Source organism: Anolis carolinensis, chromosome 4, assembly GCF_035594765.1.
Source record: "Anolis carolinensis isolate JA03-04 chromosome 4, rAnoCar3.1.pri, whole genome shotgun sequence".
In the NCBI taxonomy this organism is placed as follows: domain Eukaryota; kingdom Metazoa; phylum Chordata; class Lepidosauria; order Squamata; family Dactyloidae; genus Anolis; species Anolis carolinensis.
Window position 1 is genome coordinate 211,650,825 of NC_085844.1, and position 19,899 is coordinate 211,670,723.

The 19,899-nt window shown below is 40.7% G+C and overlaps 1 protein-coding gene across 9 annotated transcripts in view; it reads right to left on the reverse strand.

Annotated features, from left to right (window-relative positions):
* Positions 1-6,740: 6,740 nt before the first annotated feature.
* nav1 (neuron navigator 1) overlaps positions 6,741-19,899 on the reverse strand; it is a 365,889-nt gene continuing 352,730 nt past the window's right edge. For all 9 annotated transcript variants that reach the window (XM_062978713.1, XM_062978712.1, XM_062978711.1 and 6 more), the window contains one exon: positions 6,741-19,082. In XM_062978713.1, the coding sequence (XP_062834783.1) occupies positions 18,990-19,082 (93 nt within the window). In that variant the 3' untranslated portion in view covers positions 6,741-18,989. The remainder of the gene's footprint in view (positions 19,083-19,899) is intronic.

Here is a 19,899-nt window from a genome sequence, read left to right on the forward strand (position 1 = left end):
TCATTTTATGTGGTCTTCAAATATATGAAAGACAGGGTGATTTTTGTAAAAGTCTGTTTAGATTTATTTGTGTTCTGTGTGAAGAAACAGAAATTTGCAAAATTTCATAAAATAGTTCATTTGCATTTAATGTTAATAGTTCAAAGAATGTCAGGCTGAACAGGTTGGAAATGTTGCTTTTATGGTATGCGTGTAATGCGCAGGATCCTTGTTCAGTGATCAATGCTAGTTGTGGAACTCTGGGAACTCGAATCTAATACAATAACTTTTGTAAGCTCTGTGTGCAAGGATGGAGTATCTCGGTCCTGTTTACTTCTAGGTTTGTCTTTGTTCATGTGTATTAATGAGTCAGTGAAATTCTAGGCTGCATCAGCATAACTAGAACTGTTTTATCTCCTTGTTTTTAACATGTGATGTATGTATTGATTGTATGACTGCTTTTCATGTTTGATTTTACAATGTGTAATTTGTCACTGTTTTTATTATTGTTGTGAGCCGTCCCGAGTCCCCTCGGGGAGATGGGGCGGGATATAAGAATAAATTTATTATTATTATTAACTATAGGAAGCAATATATCCACTCTTTCCAGCTTTGATTAAACTTCACCAATATGTACCTTTATGAGTGCCACAAGAAAACATTCACAAGCTAGAATATGTCCGTAGGAGTTGAGGGAGTTTGATATGTTTAGCCTGAAGAAGAGAAGACTGAGAGGAGAATTAATATGCGAATGGATATAGAGACTAACTGAGGGTTCATCTACACTTTAGAATTAATGCAGTTTGAGGCCACTTTATCTGCCATGACACAGAGGATGAGCCACCATCCTCCCCCTTTGCCTAAAATGGGGCAAAGTTAGGGCCATTCCACACAGCTCTGTATCCCAAAAAATCAAGGCAGAAAATCCCACAATATCTGCTTTGAACTGGGTTATCTGAGTCCACATTCAGATAATGTGGGATTTTCTGCCTTGATATTCTGGGATAAAGGGCTGTGTGGAAGGGCCATTAGATTAAACCTCAAAAGCCTGGGATAATTACTAAAAGTCACTATTCATCATGAAGATTGCCAGTAGTGTATTCACAGAGAGTCCTGGTTTTTAGTCAGTGTAGACAAGGCCTTAGTCTCTATTTTGTTTTAATCATTTGTTGTAATTTTTTTGACCTGCTTTTCAAGGTGGTGGGAGACTATTTATGTCCACATATTTATCTGATTTTGCCATTTGTATGTGTGTCTTCATCTTCCTAGCACTTTTTTTGCCAAGCTGTGGCTCACAGTGATTTGTTTGTTGAAGTTGTTTTTATTGGGCAGGTGTGTTCCTTTCCAAATTCATATTCAAGCATTTTAATACAGGCTAAATGTGTCTCTTTTTATGTTTTAGCATCAGTTTTTTTGTTGAATCTACAGTTTTACTATTAGTCTCTTTCAATTCCATTTTTAGTATAAAATGGGATATAAATGCAAAAAAAATGAATAAAATGTCACCCACACAACAATTTTCAGAGTGATTTAGAAAAACACAAACTCATGAAATTAGTTTTCATAGTAATTATGACTGTTATATTGTAGGTGCATGCATACCCACTGTTTTGATATAGCAATGACCATCCCAGGTAAATGGCTCAATTTCTCTCCCACTTTCCATCTTTGTTCTCAGCTCACTGCAATTGCTGGGTTTAAAGTGCAGAAGTACACTTTCTACTTTTCATCTGCAACATGTTGAAAGGTGTTATATATGTGGCATGAAAAAACAGGCAAAGTTACCCAGTGGAAGGAAGGACAATATTGTTTTAGCTTCTCTTGGCCTAGGTATATCAGACAGACCATTGAAAGGCAAAGTGACTCTATGAAAGTGCCCACAATACATACAGTATTGTCTCCAAAGCAGCATACATGGCTCTTCTTCTCTCAACACTGCCATATAATCCAGATCATCAAAGCAGATAATCCAGATTATCTACTTTGAACTGGATTGTATGAGTCTTCACTGCCATATAATACAGTTCAAAGCAAATAATCTAGATTTAAATGGCCATGTAGAAGGGGTCTATATCTTTACAATAATCCTGTAATTTAGAGAGGCAGGGAAGCCATGATCAGAATAGTTTTGTGGGGAATCGAACCGGGATCTCCCAAGTCCTGGACTAAAACTCTAATCACTAAATCACACAGATCATCAGTTGTTGCCCTCCCTCATTTTGTTGATGATACCTCTTATTTGGGATCCAGTATAGGTCCACTTTACCTGTGAAGCCATAGCTGAATTATTCCCCTTCTAATACAAGATGTTGACTTGCCACAATATTGTCTGTCTGTAGCTCAAGCCCTCACTTGTGACGTGCTGCTTCCCAAGACAGAATGACACATGATCAATGCTTGCCCTTGTACTCAAAATGCAAACAGAACCCTGTTAGATGTCATGAGCTTCTGCTAACAAGTGAAGTGATCAAAGAGCAAGAAACAATGAGCCCATGCAGAACAAAAGAGGCGGCAAGCTTTCTATGGTGAATAGACACAATCATTCAGAAGAGCACACCCAAAATGGTACTAAATGATCAGATAATGGAGCACAATAAATAACCCACCGCCTAGTCAATGTGAGGAATCATGCTGATGTGAGAAGGCTTAATTAGCACATTAGCTGGAAGGTGCTTAGCAGCGAAGAAGCTTGAAAAGTGAGACCAATGCCTTGGCAGTGGAGCACAAATCCATGCCCTCCAACATTTCACAGATGAAAACAGGGACATGTGTCGTTAACAAACATCAGAGTGTGGTCAAGGTGACTAATGTTACAAAGGAGTTTACAACAACCTAGCAGAGGGTGCAGTGGTTTCCTTTTACCTGAGGGCCCTGGAAATGCTTTGTCCTTTCTTCCTTTGGATTTTTCTCTTTGAGCTCAAGTTGCAGCAAGTGAAGGACAAAGAGTAAAGGTGGGAGAAGAGAAGAACTTGGACATGTTAAAAGTAGATGACATAGGGGTAATTCAGACGGTTCCTGCAAACTGGGACAGAAGAAGAGTATGACGATCTCTTGGGAAAGCAGGGTGATTCCTACCCAAGAGCGCAAAGCTAGTTGAAGGCTTCTGACTGTAGTGCCATTTCCCTCTAGTCCAGTGGTTCTCAACCTGTGGGTCCCCATGTGTTTTGGCCTACAACTCCCAGAAATCCCAGCCAGTTTGTCAGCTGTTAGGATTTCTGGTAGTTGAAGGCCAAAACATCTGGGGACCCACATGGTGAGAACCACTGCTCTAGTCTGGCTGCTAGGTCTGACCGGTGCTATCCTAGTGCATGTAGGGAAGAAATAGTCATCAACTCGCTCCTCCCAAAGGACAATGGCTGTTGCTGCTTTTTCAGATGTCCATATCGAACTGGACAGTAGGGTTGTCCAAAATTTCATTATGATTCTCGTTTCGTAATTATTTCGGATTGTTCTCGCTTTTTGAACTGAGTATTGAAATGTTTTCCCTGGGCGCAACTGGCAATGTAATTTGAACCATCGTTGGCCCATTCTCTAATTGTGTCTTAAATGTTTCATTAAATTTTTTCCTCCCAAATTTTTTTTTAATATTTTTTTTAAAAAAATTTTTTTAATTTTTTTTGTTTCTGCAACCTAACTTGAATGGGAGCCTAGCGCAGCCTAAAATGGCTACCGCTCCCTGGCCAATCAGAGACTTCCACGATGGCTGAAAAAGGTGGGGGCTAGCGTCCTCCGCCTCCACGTGTAGGATCTGTATAAAAATCCCCTCCCCAACCGAGCCAAGCCATTCTGGGCTAGGATACCGAGCAGAGAGGGTGGTTCGCGCCACGCTGGGAATCAAGCTGCTTGCTTGCTTGGGGGAGAGGGCTAAGTGACTGTTCTGGCTATAGGGGGTTGAGTGTCTGTTGTTGCTGGTTCGATGTTGTGGGTTTTTTGGGGGGAAATTGGCTTGGGGCTTGTGGCAGAGTCCTTGCTGAGGCTTTAGGGAATTTTTATTTTCAAAAGGACGTGGGCGGGCACCAAGGCATTGCTTTCCTGGCGCTCCATTTCTAAACCTCTGCCTTTTTTTTTTTTGAATTTAGCAATCACTACATCAGCCCTTCTTTGCAATCCTGAAAGGGGGGGAACTTGAAAATTATAGTTTCCAAAGGACGTCTGCGTTCCTGCAAGTGCAGTGCAAGGGGTCCTTTACTTTTCTACTCCAGAGGGAGACCCTTTGCCTTTTTGGTTTTTTTTGGAATTTAGCAATCACTACATCAGCCCTTCTTTGCAATCCTGAAAGGGGGGGACATTGAAAATTATAGTTTCCAAAGGACGTCTGCATTCCTGCAAGTGCATTGCTTCCCTCCCGCTCCGTTTGTAATCCCAAGCCCCCGGGCTGAGTGTTATTGCAGCAATCACAAAGACACACATTGTTTTCAAACCTAAAAGGGTACATTGGAAGAAATAGTTTCCAAAGGACGTGGGGCACCCGTCAAGGCATTGCTTCCCTCGCGCTCCATTTCTATTCCCAAGCCTTGGGCTGAGTTTTATTTCTGCAATCACAAAGTCAGAGATTGATTTGATTCAATAGAGGGTCCACAGCAATTTATAGTTTCCAAAGGACATTGCCAATCCTGTCAAGGCATTGCTTGGCGTGTGCTGCATTTCTAATCCAAAGTCCTCAGCCAGAGTTTCATTTTTGCAATCACAAGGTCAGCCAGTGGCACCATTGATCAAAAGGTTCAAAGGCAATTTATAGTTTCCAAAGGACAGTGGCACTCCTGTCAAGGCATTGCTTGGCGTGTGCTGCGTTTCTAATCCAAAGTCTACACAAGTAGAAGAGGGACTTTTACAGTGATAAGAACCCAATTGAACAGGAAATAAGACTTTCAAACCAGGAACAGGTTTCTTCAAATATTGAAAAATAGTGTATTATAAAAAGTTATGAAAATTCGCCAAAAAATCATAGGAAACAGGAAACGTTCTGCAATTTGTTGAGCAAAGAGTGTTGAATGTGATCTCCCACTGTACCAAATTTGATGAGGATAGCTCAAGAAATGAGGGTGGGAGAGCCATGTAAAAGTCCCCCCGGTTTCCTTTTGGGGGGGGGGCGATTGCGCATGCGCGTCCGCCATTTTAAAAACATTAAGAATCATTACGAATTTTCAGAAATATCCAAAATTTTTGGGTGAAAAATTCAGAAATAATTTCTATATCGAAGCGCCGGCACCCCCTACTTTAGAAACGAGAATTGAAACATTTTTTCCATCGATCGGACAAGCCTACTGGACAGCATCAAGGAACCATCCTGGCACCAGTCTGTGGCTGAAAACTAGCAAGGAGGGAAGTTAGAGTTACACTCAGGAGCTTCCAACAGGGTTCAATATTACAAAAGAGAGTGCAGAATCCCTCCTTACACAATCGCTGGAAGAAGGTTTACCACTAATGGGGTTCTGGTTCTATTTTTGAGAAGAATGTAAGTTTGTCCTATCATCCTGCTCAAATAAGGATAGCCTAATCATGGTGTTATGTATTGGTTCTTCTTAAAATTAACTTCCCAAGCAGGGGTTTAGGCTGTATTTAGGAAGAGGTGTTGATTTAAAAATGTAGAGAAACAGTGAAACTGGTATGGCAGGAAGGAGGGGTAGAAAGAACATTAAGAACCACCTAAGCAGGTGGTGACTACAACTGAACAGAAGAGGGATGGAAAACTATGGAAGGCTAGAAAGGTGCATTGACTCCCCCAGGAGACCTTGGAGGGCTATAGCTGCTTCTGAAAAATAATTCAAGGGGGGGGGGGGCTGCTGCAAAAATTTGGCAAAAATGTTTTTGACCCCTGGAGGGGAAATATGATGGAAATGCCCTTGAACCACATCCTCCTCCCAGTACATGTGGAGGTATTCTGGAACAAGTGCTTTTTTTTTTTTACTTCTGCAAACCCAAGCGCCAGAAAATAGCACTAGGAGGCAACACTTTGCCCCCCCCCCTAAAACTACAGTCTAGTCGAAACTATGCATAGCTTTAGTCTTCTGATTTCAACAAATCTATTATGAAATTGATGGGTTTCACAACCTTCTTTCACTGTTGAGCATTATCTGAGAGTGTAAAGGGCTGTACTTTTTCTTCTGTGTGCTGCAAGCCAGTTCTAAATCAAAAGTCTGTTTAAAAGGATGCCAGATGTTGGAACTGCTTTGGGTTTTTTTCTTTTGTACTTATAGGACTGACTATGGCAGACCCCTTGAATCACCATAAGTTGGAAAGGACTGGAAGGCACACAACAGTAGCAACAACCCCAGAGAAAGGCCAACTCTATTGCATTTTGGCACCACAAGGCCATGCAACATAGTTAGACAGTTTAGGTTTCACCACAGAGAAGGCGGCAATGGGATGAGGCCACACACCATCTGCCTCAGGACAATAGCCATCAGCACTGGAATCAAAAATAAGCTACAACTTAAGAACCAGTTTGTCCTTTAATGGTAGCATTTGCAATGCAAAGGAGGATTGTATTGATGAATTCCACAACCCACTACAGGATTCTCCATGCCCATGAAAACACCTCTCTCTTATCTTTATCTTCACCTATATGGTTTTTTATGAGGAGCCCCACAACCCCCTCCCTACATTGTGAGATGGTACAGGTCCTGGAAAGGTGTTGCTCTTAGGGCAGACTCTATCTTGCAGAATTATATGATTTGAAGGGACCTAAAAGGCCATCTTGCTTTTCAAAGGGACAAAACTCTGGTTCTTATTGGGGTTCTTCCAAACAGAGAGGATCAACATGCAGGCAACACAGGAGATAACTTTATTTAAACTTCAAATGGTGTAAAGACAGACCAACACACCCAGAAGAAACATGCTGCATGGGATGAGCAGCTCGGTAGAGACAGATGAGGTGGTGAAGAGCACTGTATTTTGCTTGGGGTTTTTTAATTTTTATTTTTTAATTTTTTTTCATTTTGAAAGCCTTTTTCCTGACTTCTTTTTCTTTTACCACAAGTACAAATGATCCGTGTTGGAAGTTGTTCCCTGTGATTGTTTCCGCAGATATGTACAACATCTGGAATTTTTGATTTCAATTGTTGTCTACATCAGGTATAAAACAGATTGCAGGTTTACAAAGTACTATTCTTGAGAAAGAGAAAAGAAGAAACTGAAACAAAAAAGGTGGGGGCGCAGGAAAGGCAAAGAAGCAAGAAAGAAGGTAGCATAGAAATTGGGAGCAAAAATTGTCCAAAAAATTTAAAAAGTGCTATAAAACCCCCTGAAAGAAATACCATGCAGTTAAGAAACACAGAATCTGTCAAGTACACAGCTCTTCCAAAACAGGATTTTCCCCACATTTTTAATTAAAAATGCATTTGAATTAGAAAAAAGCTAAAATTGCAAGGTTTGAGCCACCAGTCAGCAGCAGCTAATGAGCCAAGAAAACCCTAGAATTCAGTGCTATCCCAGTTTCTCTCCATGCCAAGACTTTCCTGACATGTCAAAAGTAGAAGGATGGTGTGTCTTTGGCAGGGACAGCGGGGAAGGGATGCTACGTTTGCCGATGGGTTGATGAAATAGTGCAATTATCAGTGTTCCAGCTGCCTCCTTCTAGCTTTCCATGGGACTGAAACCCCCTGCTACTTAGCACCAATGCTCCTTGGCAGGAGCCACGAGGGACCATCCAACTTTGCCCTTTGGAGTTTCATGATCAGATGGATGAAGTTCCCAAATTCCCCATTTTAAAAACTAGTTAATTTGCAGTTTAGAGTTGAAGATGGGATATCAACAAAGGCAGGCCATTGCCCCCACCCTACTTCCAGTGCTGCATTTGCTGCAAAATAACACAAACTGCATTGAGTTCCAACCTAGATTTTTTGGTATTTATCCTATTTCTCTTTATCTAGTTAACTATCTATGCTGGTGAGTCTCTGCTGACTAGACTAAAGGAGGATCTTGTCAGAAGGTGGGAAAGTTGCACAGCAGCTGGCCACAGTGGCCGGGGGATTCTGGGAATTATAGCCAAAGAAAGTAACTTGTTTGAGCTCTAGTTCTAGTGCACTTCTTTACCTATCTGGATGCCAATTTGCATGAAGGGGGTGAGGAGGGAATCAAGCTGAGTTCGTTGTGTTTACAGCCACAAGGTTTTAGAACAGTGGTTCTCAACCTGAGGTCCCCAGATGTTTTTGGCCTACAACTCCCAGAAATCCCAGCCAGTTTACCAGCTGTTAGGATTTCTGTGAGTTGAAAGCCAGAAACATATGGGGAACTCAGGTTTAGAACCACTGGTTTAGAGTGACTTGAATTATACTGCCATAATTCAAGAAGAACATTTGCTTTTCTTGTGGAAAGTGCCTAATCTCAGAAAACACAGCTGAAGTTCAATCTCCCTGGAAGACATGGGAAATATGCTATCTGTCAGGGTGAACAGCCCTAGTAGATGGATGAACCATCAGTATATTTTTGACAAGGTTAATTTCTGTGTGCCAATGAAAAATGTGTGTTTAGTGGAGAAATTCAGCTTATTAGAATTAAGCCCAGGTTTTGGCAAATGCTACCCAAAATTTTGGTCAAGGATAAAGGTCCTTCATTCTCTCAGCTTTCAAGGGAGAGCATTTAGGAAGAAACTCTGCTTGAACTTAACAATTTACCTTGGCTTTGTTTGCTTCCGTTCCAGTTTCCAAAGCATAGCAACACCTTCATGAGCCAGTTATTCCTCCATTACCATCACTTTCACTTTCCTGACTATACCTCACATTCCAGAGAGTTACCTGAATTTGGGATGCCCACTTAACTTATCCTGGTCAACAAGAGTTGCCATGTTGCATTTTCCCACTATCCCCTAAAGTAATAATAACAATAATAGTAATAATAATAATAATACTTTATTAACTGCCCTCTCTCCCCAAAGGAACTCAGGATGGTTATAGAGTAACCTATTTTTAGTCAGAGGCAATTCTGATGACAACATTGTCAAAATTCTCCAATGAGAAAAAGAAAAGGAGGTAGGGAAGGACATAGTGCACTTGTAGGCAGTGATCTTATTGTGGATCTTCTTTATGGGCATATTGAAGCATAATTGACATCTGTGATCAAGACAGTGATGAATAAAGTTAATAGAGAAGGTACCAAATGCTTATTCAGAGGGAGATTACGTTGCCAGGGGTGGCTGTCATTTCTTTGCCCCTATCTGATCACATAAACATGAGGGCTATTCTTGAATATGTAGTGGCTTCATAAGAAGCACATCAGAAATATTGTCTTCTTGAATGTCTGGGAAAGGACTGAGGTTCAAGAGAGCCCCATCATTGTTCAATTTATGGGTGGGGGGAGAGGTAAAAAAAATTCCTAGGGAAATTCCCAAGGAATATGGCAAGGTTACAATTAGTTTACTGAAAGAATTGCATTTTCAGGAGCACCATTCTACTTGTAATCTAAACATAAAAAGGAAAAGCAGTGTCCTTTTCACTTCAGTCAGGTGGCAAATCCACTCGTGACTGGGACCCTGGTTTAGGACAAAAACACATGGCTGTGTGTGCATGTGTTGTGTAGGGTGCATGTTGCTCATCCCCCCTCTTAAAGGGAACACTTTTCTCTTCTGGACAGGTCATCCATGAGAGAAGCCTCCCATAAAGGATGGTAAAACATCAAACATGTGGGCATCCCCTGGGCAACATCCTTGCAGACGGCCAATTCTCTCACACCAGAAGTGATTTGCAGTTTCTCAAGTCACTCCCGATATCAAAAAATCCATATCTTGCCTAGTGATGCATCCTAAACCTAGTGCTGAAAGTTGCTGATCTTCTGAGAGGTAAGACTCATATTGTGCCAGGCAAACTCATTGCCAATTTGCTTCTAGGTCCAATTCAAGATGCTACTTTTATCTTGTAATTTATCTCTCCTCAGTTAACTCTGCTCACCATCTGACATGTCCTCAGGAAACCTAACTATCCAGAAGCCAGCATGAGAAACAGAGGAGACTTGAATTTAAGAGGCTGTTTTCCTGTACTGTATCAAACCAAGGGCAGTTTTGTTTTCTCATACAATTAAATTATGTCGACAAATGGATCTCCAAAGCACGAGAAAATCCTGTCTTCTACCTACACATATCTCTCAATGAATTTACCAGTAATACCAGTTTTACCATGTCAAATAAAAGGGACCAGTCTTTGTAGGACCTGAATGAGAACACCGTGTCTATCGCTTAATTCACTGTGATCTATCCCAATTCCAAAAAGAAATCCATACCCCTCAAAATTGTAGGTTGATGTACAAAGTGATTCACAAATTTTCACTCCATTGATCTAGGACTTAAGTGTTGTAGGAAATGTTTTTCTACCACAGAAACCCCATTATGACAACTACATGACTTAAACATACAGAGCTTTAGGATTTTTAATATAATTTCTTATGGATGACTTCAGAGGCCTGAGGCCCAGGGAATTTTAGTGGAATATGTTGTATTTATTAACTTTGTTGTCTACGGTTTATGTAACTGTGTTTTCTGTTTATCAGTTTTATTTTGTGTCATGTAATTGCTATCGTTTTAATTATTGTTCACCGCTTTGAGTCCCACCCATGGGAGAAAAGTGGGCTATAAATAAATAAATAAATAAATAATAACAGTAATAGTCCAGAGAGAGCAGCTAGGTAGAAGATGCTAACCTTAAAAAAAATCTTGCACCAGCCTTACTTGAGCTATTCCTGCCAGCATCTTCACTCTCAACTTAGTGAAAAGTGTTGAGCAAATGCAGCACAAGCAGTATGAGATCCCAGGGTAGGCCAAAGTCCCTTTGTTAGAAGGTGTTTTGCTCCCACCTTCTCCCACTGGCCCATAGCAATTGCTGGGAGGTGTACATTATCATCATACAATCATAAATGAGTCAGCACAGCACAGTTACTCACACTTAGTACAAAACCCCCCCAAAATCAAACCCAGCATGATGAATCACAGACACTGGGCCCAGCCCCCCATGGCTAGTCCCCAAGACTCATCCAAGCCATTCAGCTACTGGTTATTTACAACGCCTTGTCCTACAAGAGCAAAACAGAAAAAAGAAAAGGCAAATGAGGAACCTTATGTCAAACCCAGCACAAGGTTTGGCATCTTGTACATCACTGTGCAAAATAGCCCCAATTATAGTAGGGTGCTCAAGGTTAAGACAGGGTGCTCAGAAAGAAGAACATTGCAATTTGAAGAAAACCAAGACAGAACAACAAACAGCATAAGGAGAGGAAGACATGAGGAGAGGGAGAAAGCACCAAATAAGGAGATAGGGCTTAACTGGACAAGATGACAGGGAAACCAATAAGGCTGTGCACATGGCAAAGTCATACCCTTGGCTGGCTTAAGGCAATCTCTGTTGTCCCCTTAAAACTGCAGTGCTGGGCAGACTTACTTGAATTCATTGACCCATCTTCAATCACATCTCTAAATGGGACCAAGATAGTTAGTCCCTCAGGACTTATGGTAATAGATTCATTTATATTTTTTGAAACAAATGACTTGTAAACTTAAAACATGACTCTGAAAGATTGGGATGAACATGGGAGAACAGAAGGAACATCTCTGCTATAAGTTAATTTACCTTTTTTGGATCCTCATTGATACTAACATTTCATTCAAGTTCAGATGTTTTAATATGGTATGATTCTAGTCATTAATAATGAAAAGAGAAAGGTTTCGACTGAACTCCTCCTCCCCATTCTATGCAAATACATAATTCAGGGCTGAAAAGGTAAAACTTGTAGAAGGACTCTGGAGAAAGAAAAAGACTGAGTTTTTTCTGCCATTGTCTGCAGAGCACAACCTCTAAGAAAAGAGGAGATTTTCAATGCGAACTTCAGCAAGAGGTTTCCAACAAACTGTCCACTTTTCCCAGCTAATCTGGTCCAGATGGCAATGACAATAATCCTCAGATAATGCTCCAAATAGCCACAGTAAGTGTCAATGATGGAACCTGTGATCAAAAATACCTTTTCCACCCAAAAAGTTGGTGAATTTTTGGATGTAATGGTCACTTTGCCATAGCATTTCCCCTAAACACATGCACAACAGGATCACTCTGCCCAGCTCTTTAAAACCATCTGAGGAATGTTTGTATTTGTAGCACCTATGTGTCTGAGTATAACTGAGTTTTTATCTGGGACTATTAGGTGTCCAGCCTGGGCCAGCTTAAATTTTCAACAGAATTACTTGCCTTAAACCAACCAGAGGGCATCTTCACACACAGTCCAAGTTCCATATATCAACTGCTGGGTTCCAATGAATAATTAACAGCTCCAAAGTTTCAATTACGTAAAACAGGATATATATGTACATATGTATAGATATACAAAGAGAAACAAAGCACCTTAGATCTGCACAGCTCAACTGGCTGGAACTTCCAGCACAGCGATTGCCAGTGTTGTTACAAACACATTGTGAATGGCAGATTACCCTGTGCCTGCCCACCAAAGCACCAGCAGCTCATGGTCCAAGCAAGAATGATGCCTCATTTTACTTCTACGCAATGAGGTACTTAGTCTGCTCTGAACACAAGCTACTGGTACACCAAGGGGAAGCCAGGAGAAAGGAGGAGGTTTTATGTTTCTTACAAAAAAGGACTTTGATTTTACAATCCTTACATACAATTTAGAAATAGGAATGTTCAGTACCTTCTGGTCTCTGTTGCGCCAGGCAACTGTCTTGTGGTAGATTAGAATGTTTAGACTGAGGATGCAATGTCATCTATAATCATCTACAAGTTTGCTTGATATTTTCTACAATTAACCCCCAATCATAAAGATGTTACAACCTTCATCTAGGTTGGAAGGCTTTTTTGGAATGTTCACTGGGGACTTCAACGGGACCCAAAGCTACATTGGCATGTTAGAATATTTTTCATCCAACCATCCAGTGCAAAAATGGGGGCAGACCTAACTAAACTTGGAAACATTGAAAATCCTCTGCTCAGGAGTAACCAATCTGAAAATCTGAGGAAGTAGATTTAAGCCTATGAAAGCTTATGCTACCAACTTCATTCTCTAAGTTAGTCTCTAAAGGTGCTATAAGATCTCTTTGCAAACTGATATGCCAGACTAATGTAGCTATGTCTTTGTAATATGAAAATGTTCTGCAAGCTTCAAAATGGGACTTTTCTGTGAAATGGGAGGTCAAAGGTGCAAGTGTTTCTATTTGCCATGTGCTTGATGTCCTTTGGGGAAATTCAAATTCATAGCTAAACTGTCTGTAATAACCTTGTGCAGTAAGAGAAATCTAATATAGGGAATGGGTGGGTGTGTAGGGGGATAACCTTATAAGGTATAAATAGCAGGGATGGCCAATACCCATAGCAAATAAAACAAAAACATGGACAGAAACCTGTCCCACTATCAAATTTAGAAAATCGATTACATGTATTTCTTGGCTCACTGCAAATGTTTGGGTCTTACTGTTGCCTGTTCAATAAACTGGACCAATGCACAAACATCATGTAGAGAACAGGGTTCCAACAAGAGTTCCAACAGAAGTCAGCTGCCATCATGTCTATAGCCAAAGTAGATGCCCTCTGCCATTGCAGCTTCACAAGTTAGTCTTGTTAAAACCCCAGCCAATCATGGAGGAGGCCCAAGAGTGCTTGGAAAGGGGCAAAAGAGGAGACACACACCCATTTTTTTTGCCCTAGACAGGAGGAAGAGGAAGAGGGAATAGGAAAAGAAGGGTTCCTGGTCTAAAACCTAGCAGCCTGGACAAATGGCTCCTTGTCCTTTGAAGGCAAAATCAAGAAATGTTCTGATCAGAAATATAACTTTGGTTGGCCCTGCCCTGAGTCAGAAGAGACACTAACCCTTTCCTAGCTGTGTAAACCACTAGAAGTAATTTCGATTCCAAACCAGATGCAGAGTCTCCATATTTTTCTAAGGAGTAAACCACAGCTCTAATTTTCCAAGGTCTGCTTGCTGGATTAGCAGCATGAAAGGAATAGGAAGATCTGCTGGTAAATGATAAATTGGGTAGCACTCTTTATTCCAGCCTAGGGACAGATTTTTTAACAAAAGAGGTAAACTTCTTATAAGGGGCCCATTCAAATCTTGAGATGGGAGCAATGCCTGGCTTAGTTGTCTCCAAAGTCTCTCTAGCAAAGGAATGAGGCGGGGGGCACTTATTAGATTCAATTGGGCATGTAGGCAGGGAAGCAAGGTTGAATTTGGTACCTTGTGGTGAAAGGCACCTGCCAGTCTGTTTTTTTTTTTTATTGGTCCCTTAAAGAGTTTCAAACAACACTGCCAGCAATGGAACCAGACACAAGCCTAACACGGAAGGCATTAAATGTTATGCTGTCTTCTTCGTGCTCCTTGAACTAAAGATGGGAGAATCAGCATTTATCCTGGACTGGGTTGATAAAATCACCACAGCTCCTTCCTGTAGTAAATGAAACCCATGAAGATTTGCCAAATCTCCCACTCAGTGCCCCTTCTTCCAATGATGACATTAAGGCTGAGTTTCAGGACCATGGGTATTGCCATAGTCCAGTCATTCAAATTGCATTTTTGCTCAGATTTCACAGTTTGACAGCAGCACAACTTCCCATTGAAGCACAAGAGCCATTCCTCCAAGTGTGAGCCATTTATCTTGAATACCAATCCTCCAGACAATAGAGTGTGCTCTATTTGTACAGGAGGTTGATGAAGAAAGTGCAAACAGACAATAAACTTTTGTGACACTTTCTTGCCCTCTGGGTAGACTACCACCTACTAGGGAGACCATCTTAGCTACCATGTTGGCTAGAGTATGAGTGGCAGTTACAGATTTATTCAGAATAGACAAAAGTAAAGGTAAGCAGCCAATTTGCCTGAAAGTCACATAAGTCTCAAAATGGCTCAGAGGATATACAAGTTTGTTTGAGCAAGTCATTGTGTAGGGCAACCTCTCTACTCTGGTGTCTTCTGGGTATGATCAATTCACATCATACTGAGGCCATGTGTTTTCTGACTGGTGATGGTAGTAATTGCAGAGCAACACATATGGAGAGGACCAAGTGGGGAAGTGGTGGTGTGCAGTGCAATCAAGTAAGGAATGTGTTGATAACAGTTAAATTGGTTTTTTAAAAAAATATGAGGCAAGTTTACCAATAACTATGAGAAATCTGGGGAGGGTGCTAAAGGGGTGGGGTGGATGGGAGTGCAAGGACTGCCTACAAGAAACAGATCTAAGCATGTCTGTTTTGTATCCTTGAAAGTCCAACTTTTCACAAGTTGATTTGTCATGCAGTTCATGACTCAAAGAAAGCACGTGTAATTAATTACCATCTGGTCAAATTTATTGGCATATGCACAATTTAAATCTGAAGTATGAAATGTGAAAAAATGGGGAGGATTCTATCAGATAGTTTTGATAAATTGGATGGAAGAAAGAGTTTCAGCAAGTGAAACTAGCAATTGTAAGCCATACCTGCTAAAAGGCTTTCTTCTATGTAGTTACTGAAAGCTGCTTTTTTCTTCATGTGGTCACCCCAATATACATATAAACCCTCATATTTGGCATTTGTTTCACAGCTGCTAGATTTGTTTCACAGCTTCAGTTGGCAGAAGACTGTAAGAAAGCAGGTTCTCTTAATGGTATGACTCAGCCATTTCCAGGCCTAAAGGGCCCTCTGCTCCTGATCATCGAGGATGGCAGAAACACTTGCAATTTTTAATAGCTGGGGCACATTAATTACATATTAAAATTAGCATTTGTTTTCCCAAAAAGAGTTGTATCACCCATTCACAAGAGGGGAGCAACAGGTTCAGGAAAATTCAGGTATTTTCCACCTTTCAACTCCTCCCCCAAAAACACCTTTAATAATGTCAAACCAACAATCCATAACTGATTCCCAAGCATCTTAAAACATGAGGATTCCTGGCCACAGAATGCTGACAGGGGTAGTAAAAAAAACTGCGAAGGGCATAGAGTATTCTATCAAATGATAGAGATGTAATTAATCACTAATTTGGTTCTGAAAGGAAACAATGAGTAATTATACATTTTTTTGGCTATTTTTGAAGCCTATCACAAATTGGGGTCTATTCTGCGCAAAATTCACATCTGCTTGATTTGTGCTAAAACAGCATTTTCTGCATAGCAAATATTTCTACATGGAAATATTATTTTCCCCAAAGAAAAAAAGCTGTTGCATGCACAGAAAATGCTGTTTTCAGTGCATGTGAATTTTGCACGAAATGTCCCAAATTATATTGCACAGAATTGCCACAGTAGGTATTGTATTCTGCACAGAAAATATTGCTTCCTGCACAGAAAATGCTGCTTTCTATACAAAACAGCCACATGACTATTTTCCACAGAATTGAGGAGATTTTCATCACTTCTATATTCCTCTCATTAGGGTTACTGAATTTTTTTTTTAAATTTCAGGAGGCTCACTATGGCAAAGTGGGAAGTGGACTTCTGAAATAATATACATTCCCAGTGAAGACTGTGCAAATCTGGAACTTGGCACATAATCTATAGTCCTGAGAAATTTCACTCACTTTCTAAAAACACACTTTGTAGAATTCATGATTCATGTAGAATTCTAAAAGCATGGGTAGTGTGACCTAACAATGTTCAGGGCTATGCATGGGCTAAGCATGACCTATAGCAATTTGAAGAGAAATCCTTGAGATATTTGGCACAACACATTTTATCTACACACCTAGGTAATAATCATTCAATTTTAAATAAACACTATTGGCTTCTATATCATATACTGTATAGTAAAATCTCTTATGATTGGTGCATTTAAAGTAGATGTATAAACAAAGACCATGGATGGGAAGACAACATTCCACAGAGAAACTATTGTTTAAATTCTACCTTCTGTATTATGCCAAGTATATTCTTCTGGAATATAAATATATCCTTTATGGAATATATGCTTAAAAACCTGGGAGCTGCACTATGAATATTTTCAAACTCATCAGGACAAATAGATGGAAAAAGTGACTTCATAACTCACTGGCAGATCAATTTGATATGTGAGGGTACTAAGCTACTAACTGTTACTATAACTTTCTCTTCAACAAAACCATTAATCTAAAACCCAGTTGCAAATTAGGACTGATTAGGATGAAGAGTTTATGGAAGGCTCTATGAGTTCTCTTCCCAATTAACAAATTGCTAGAAATGGTTTCCCACAAATTTTTAAAGAAATTGCACTGAAGTAATTTGCACTAAAGCTAGTCTGTAATCAAAAGGCAAAGCACACCAATTTTATATGTCAAATTGAACAGATCAATCAATATAGGAACATAGATTTCACATAAACCAGAGTATAGGTTGGCTCTGCAGCACCAGGAAGGAGAACGAGCACGCGCACGTGTGTGTGTAGGGAGGGGGGTGATTTGGAAAGTTTAGGTTCCCTAAAACTGATGCCGTTCAGATGTTTGGGAGCACAACTCTCATCAACCCTAGCTACACTGGTCAATAATCAGGAATAATAGGAGCTGTGGCCCAAACATCTGGGAAGACAGCAGGTGGAGTGAAAGTTGGCCCATCCGGTGACTACCATCTTTGGAAATCAACTAAGTGGTGGCCCATGGACTGGTGCTGGCCCGAGAGCCATCTGCTGTCAGTTCCTGGAAAGCTGCCAGGAAGGAAAGAAACAACTTAGCCAATAAACATAACTATGCAACCAGTTCCTGGCACATTGAGTAAAACAATGTCAGCCCCTCTCATCAAGAAGTAATGAAGTAACTGAAATCCAAACTTCATCATGGAATGTTTACATACAGAAGAAACATTCTTGTTAATGAAGTGCTGTCCTCTCCCCATAAAGTGAACAGAACACAAAAATAAAATCCAGAAAAAAGGTGAGTCACATTAGCCTATCAATATGCAGGGCAAAGTTGGGTGACATCTTTAGTCAATAAGACATTTGACAGTTTTGCTGTCCAAAAGAGAGAACTGTAATGAAACATTATCCTCTTCCCCTCATTCTCAGTCTGCAGGTCTCTTGTGCTTTTAGAAATGGAATAATAAAGTACAGAAAAGGACCTGGAGCCTATAAGCAAATTGTGCATCTTTGAAATGGTTGTGCTGCTGATTCAACCCTGTGTGCATCTGATGCAAGCTGCAAGGACTCACAAGGCGGGTGTGGTTACTGGAGGTCATCCAGTCAGCACCAATTTCAAGATGAAGGGACCACAGTGATGAAATATACAGAGTGATAAAAACACAAGAAGAGTGAAAAAGAATGTGGAGAGGGGAGAACACATTTAAATAAAATGGCTCCTCCCTGTGGAACCAAGACAAGGTGGTTAGAAATAAAATGAAACACAATTGTTGGCAACCAAAGAGCAAACAAAATGGCCCAGCTTAACTAAAATAAAAGAATGGGGGAGAAAAAAAATGAAAGCCAAGTTTATTGGGAGTCTGAATGTAAAAGGACCACCATGCAGATTAAATAAGGAGGGTACAAAGACAGAGTTAACAGTCCTAGGCCTTTGCCTATGGTTCTTGTGGCAGGGAAGCTGAGGGGCAGCATCCAGAGGAAACCGCTGTGGTAGCAGCTGGTTTTGCTGCAGGAGTGACTCTTCCACTCCAATGCTTACTGGGTTCTTTTCTGGGGTTTTCCTTTCTCTTTTTTTTATATAAAAAGATCCTGGTTTTAAGTGACCACAAGCTTGGCTACCACCTAGCATTGCCCTGCAGAAGTACAGCGGCTAGTTCTGTGAGGTGGTCTCCAGAGTTTCTACCCCACACCAGATCCTCAACAGTAGGCACCCTTGAGGAATTTATAAATGCCTCTCTGCTCATACCACAAAGCCCAGAAGTTTATGACGGAGGGTCCCACCACCATTGTCTTTGAGGGAGGGAGCAGTATCTTGCAGAGGGGCAGCAGACTGCCTTTAGTCTTGTTGTCCATCTATCTGCACAGTTCCCAGAGCAAGTGATGGGCGCTTCCCACCCTCTGTGGTGTTCCGTCGCCACCACAGGTTCCAGATAACAAAAAATGAAGAACTAGAAGCGAAGGCAGCTGAGACCAGCTCACTCCAGTCACCGTTCCATCCTGATCCAGTTATCTTTAGAGTGCAGACTGCACATTGGGGTCAAGGGTTTCTCGGTCAGGAGATTCAATGTAATTGGCAGCTTCCTGGAGTTTCAGCAACATTGCCATCTACACAGAGGAAAAAGCCCAATAAAGCAAGACGTTAGCATAAATCCAAATATTTATTTCAATTACAACGTGTTTTATGTTCCAGACTGTTCATATCCTTACTAAACTGTTCAAGTCCTTATTAAATCTCCCCATTCTATCTTTAATCCATTCTAGATTTCCTATATACATAACAACAACCAGTGTCTAGTCAACTGAGAGAGTTAAGGAACAAATTGTTATAGGACCCATTTAGTTATGTTTCTTAGCAGTCCTCAGAACTCTTCTTCCCAAAAAGTGTGTTGAGGTGAAAGTTTTCACTTGTTGATGAAATGGCAGCAAAAGGTGACTTATTCTCTCCTCCCTGGGAAGGGAATTCCATAGTCTGGAATCAGCCACCAAGAATGCCATTTCCTGTGTTCCTACCAAACAAATCTGAGAAAGTGGTGAGACAGTGAGAAGGGCCTCCTCTGAAGACTCAAGGTCTGGGTAAGTTTACATAAAGGATCAACTTAGATCAGTGGTTCTCAACCTGTGGGTCCCCACATGTTTTGGCCTACAACTCCCAGAAATCCCAGCCAGTTTACCAGCTGTTAGGATTTCTGGGAGTTGAAGGCCAAAAACATCTGGGGACCCCAGGTTGAGAACCACTGGCTCAGTTTTAAGCATACATTTTAGACTCGTGTACCTTGTGTTTTCATCTCTGCCTTGTATTTAAAATGTATTTTATAGAAATATGTTTTAACATATATCTTTTATAGAACAACATTCTAATGCGTGCGTTTATAGAATTTTTTCAATGTTTATGTGTTTTGACTGTGCTGAACCATGAGGAAAG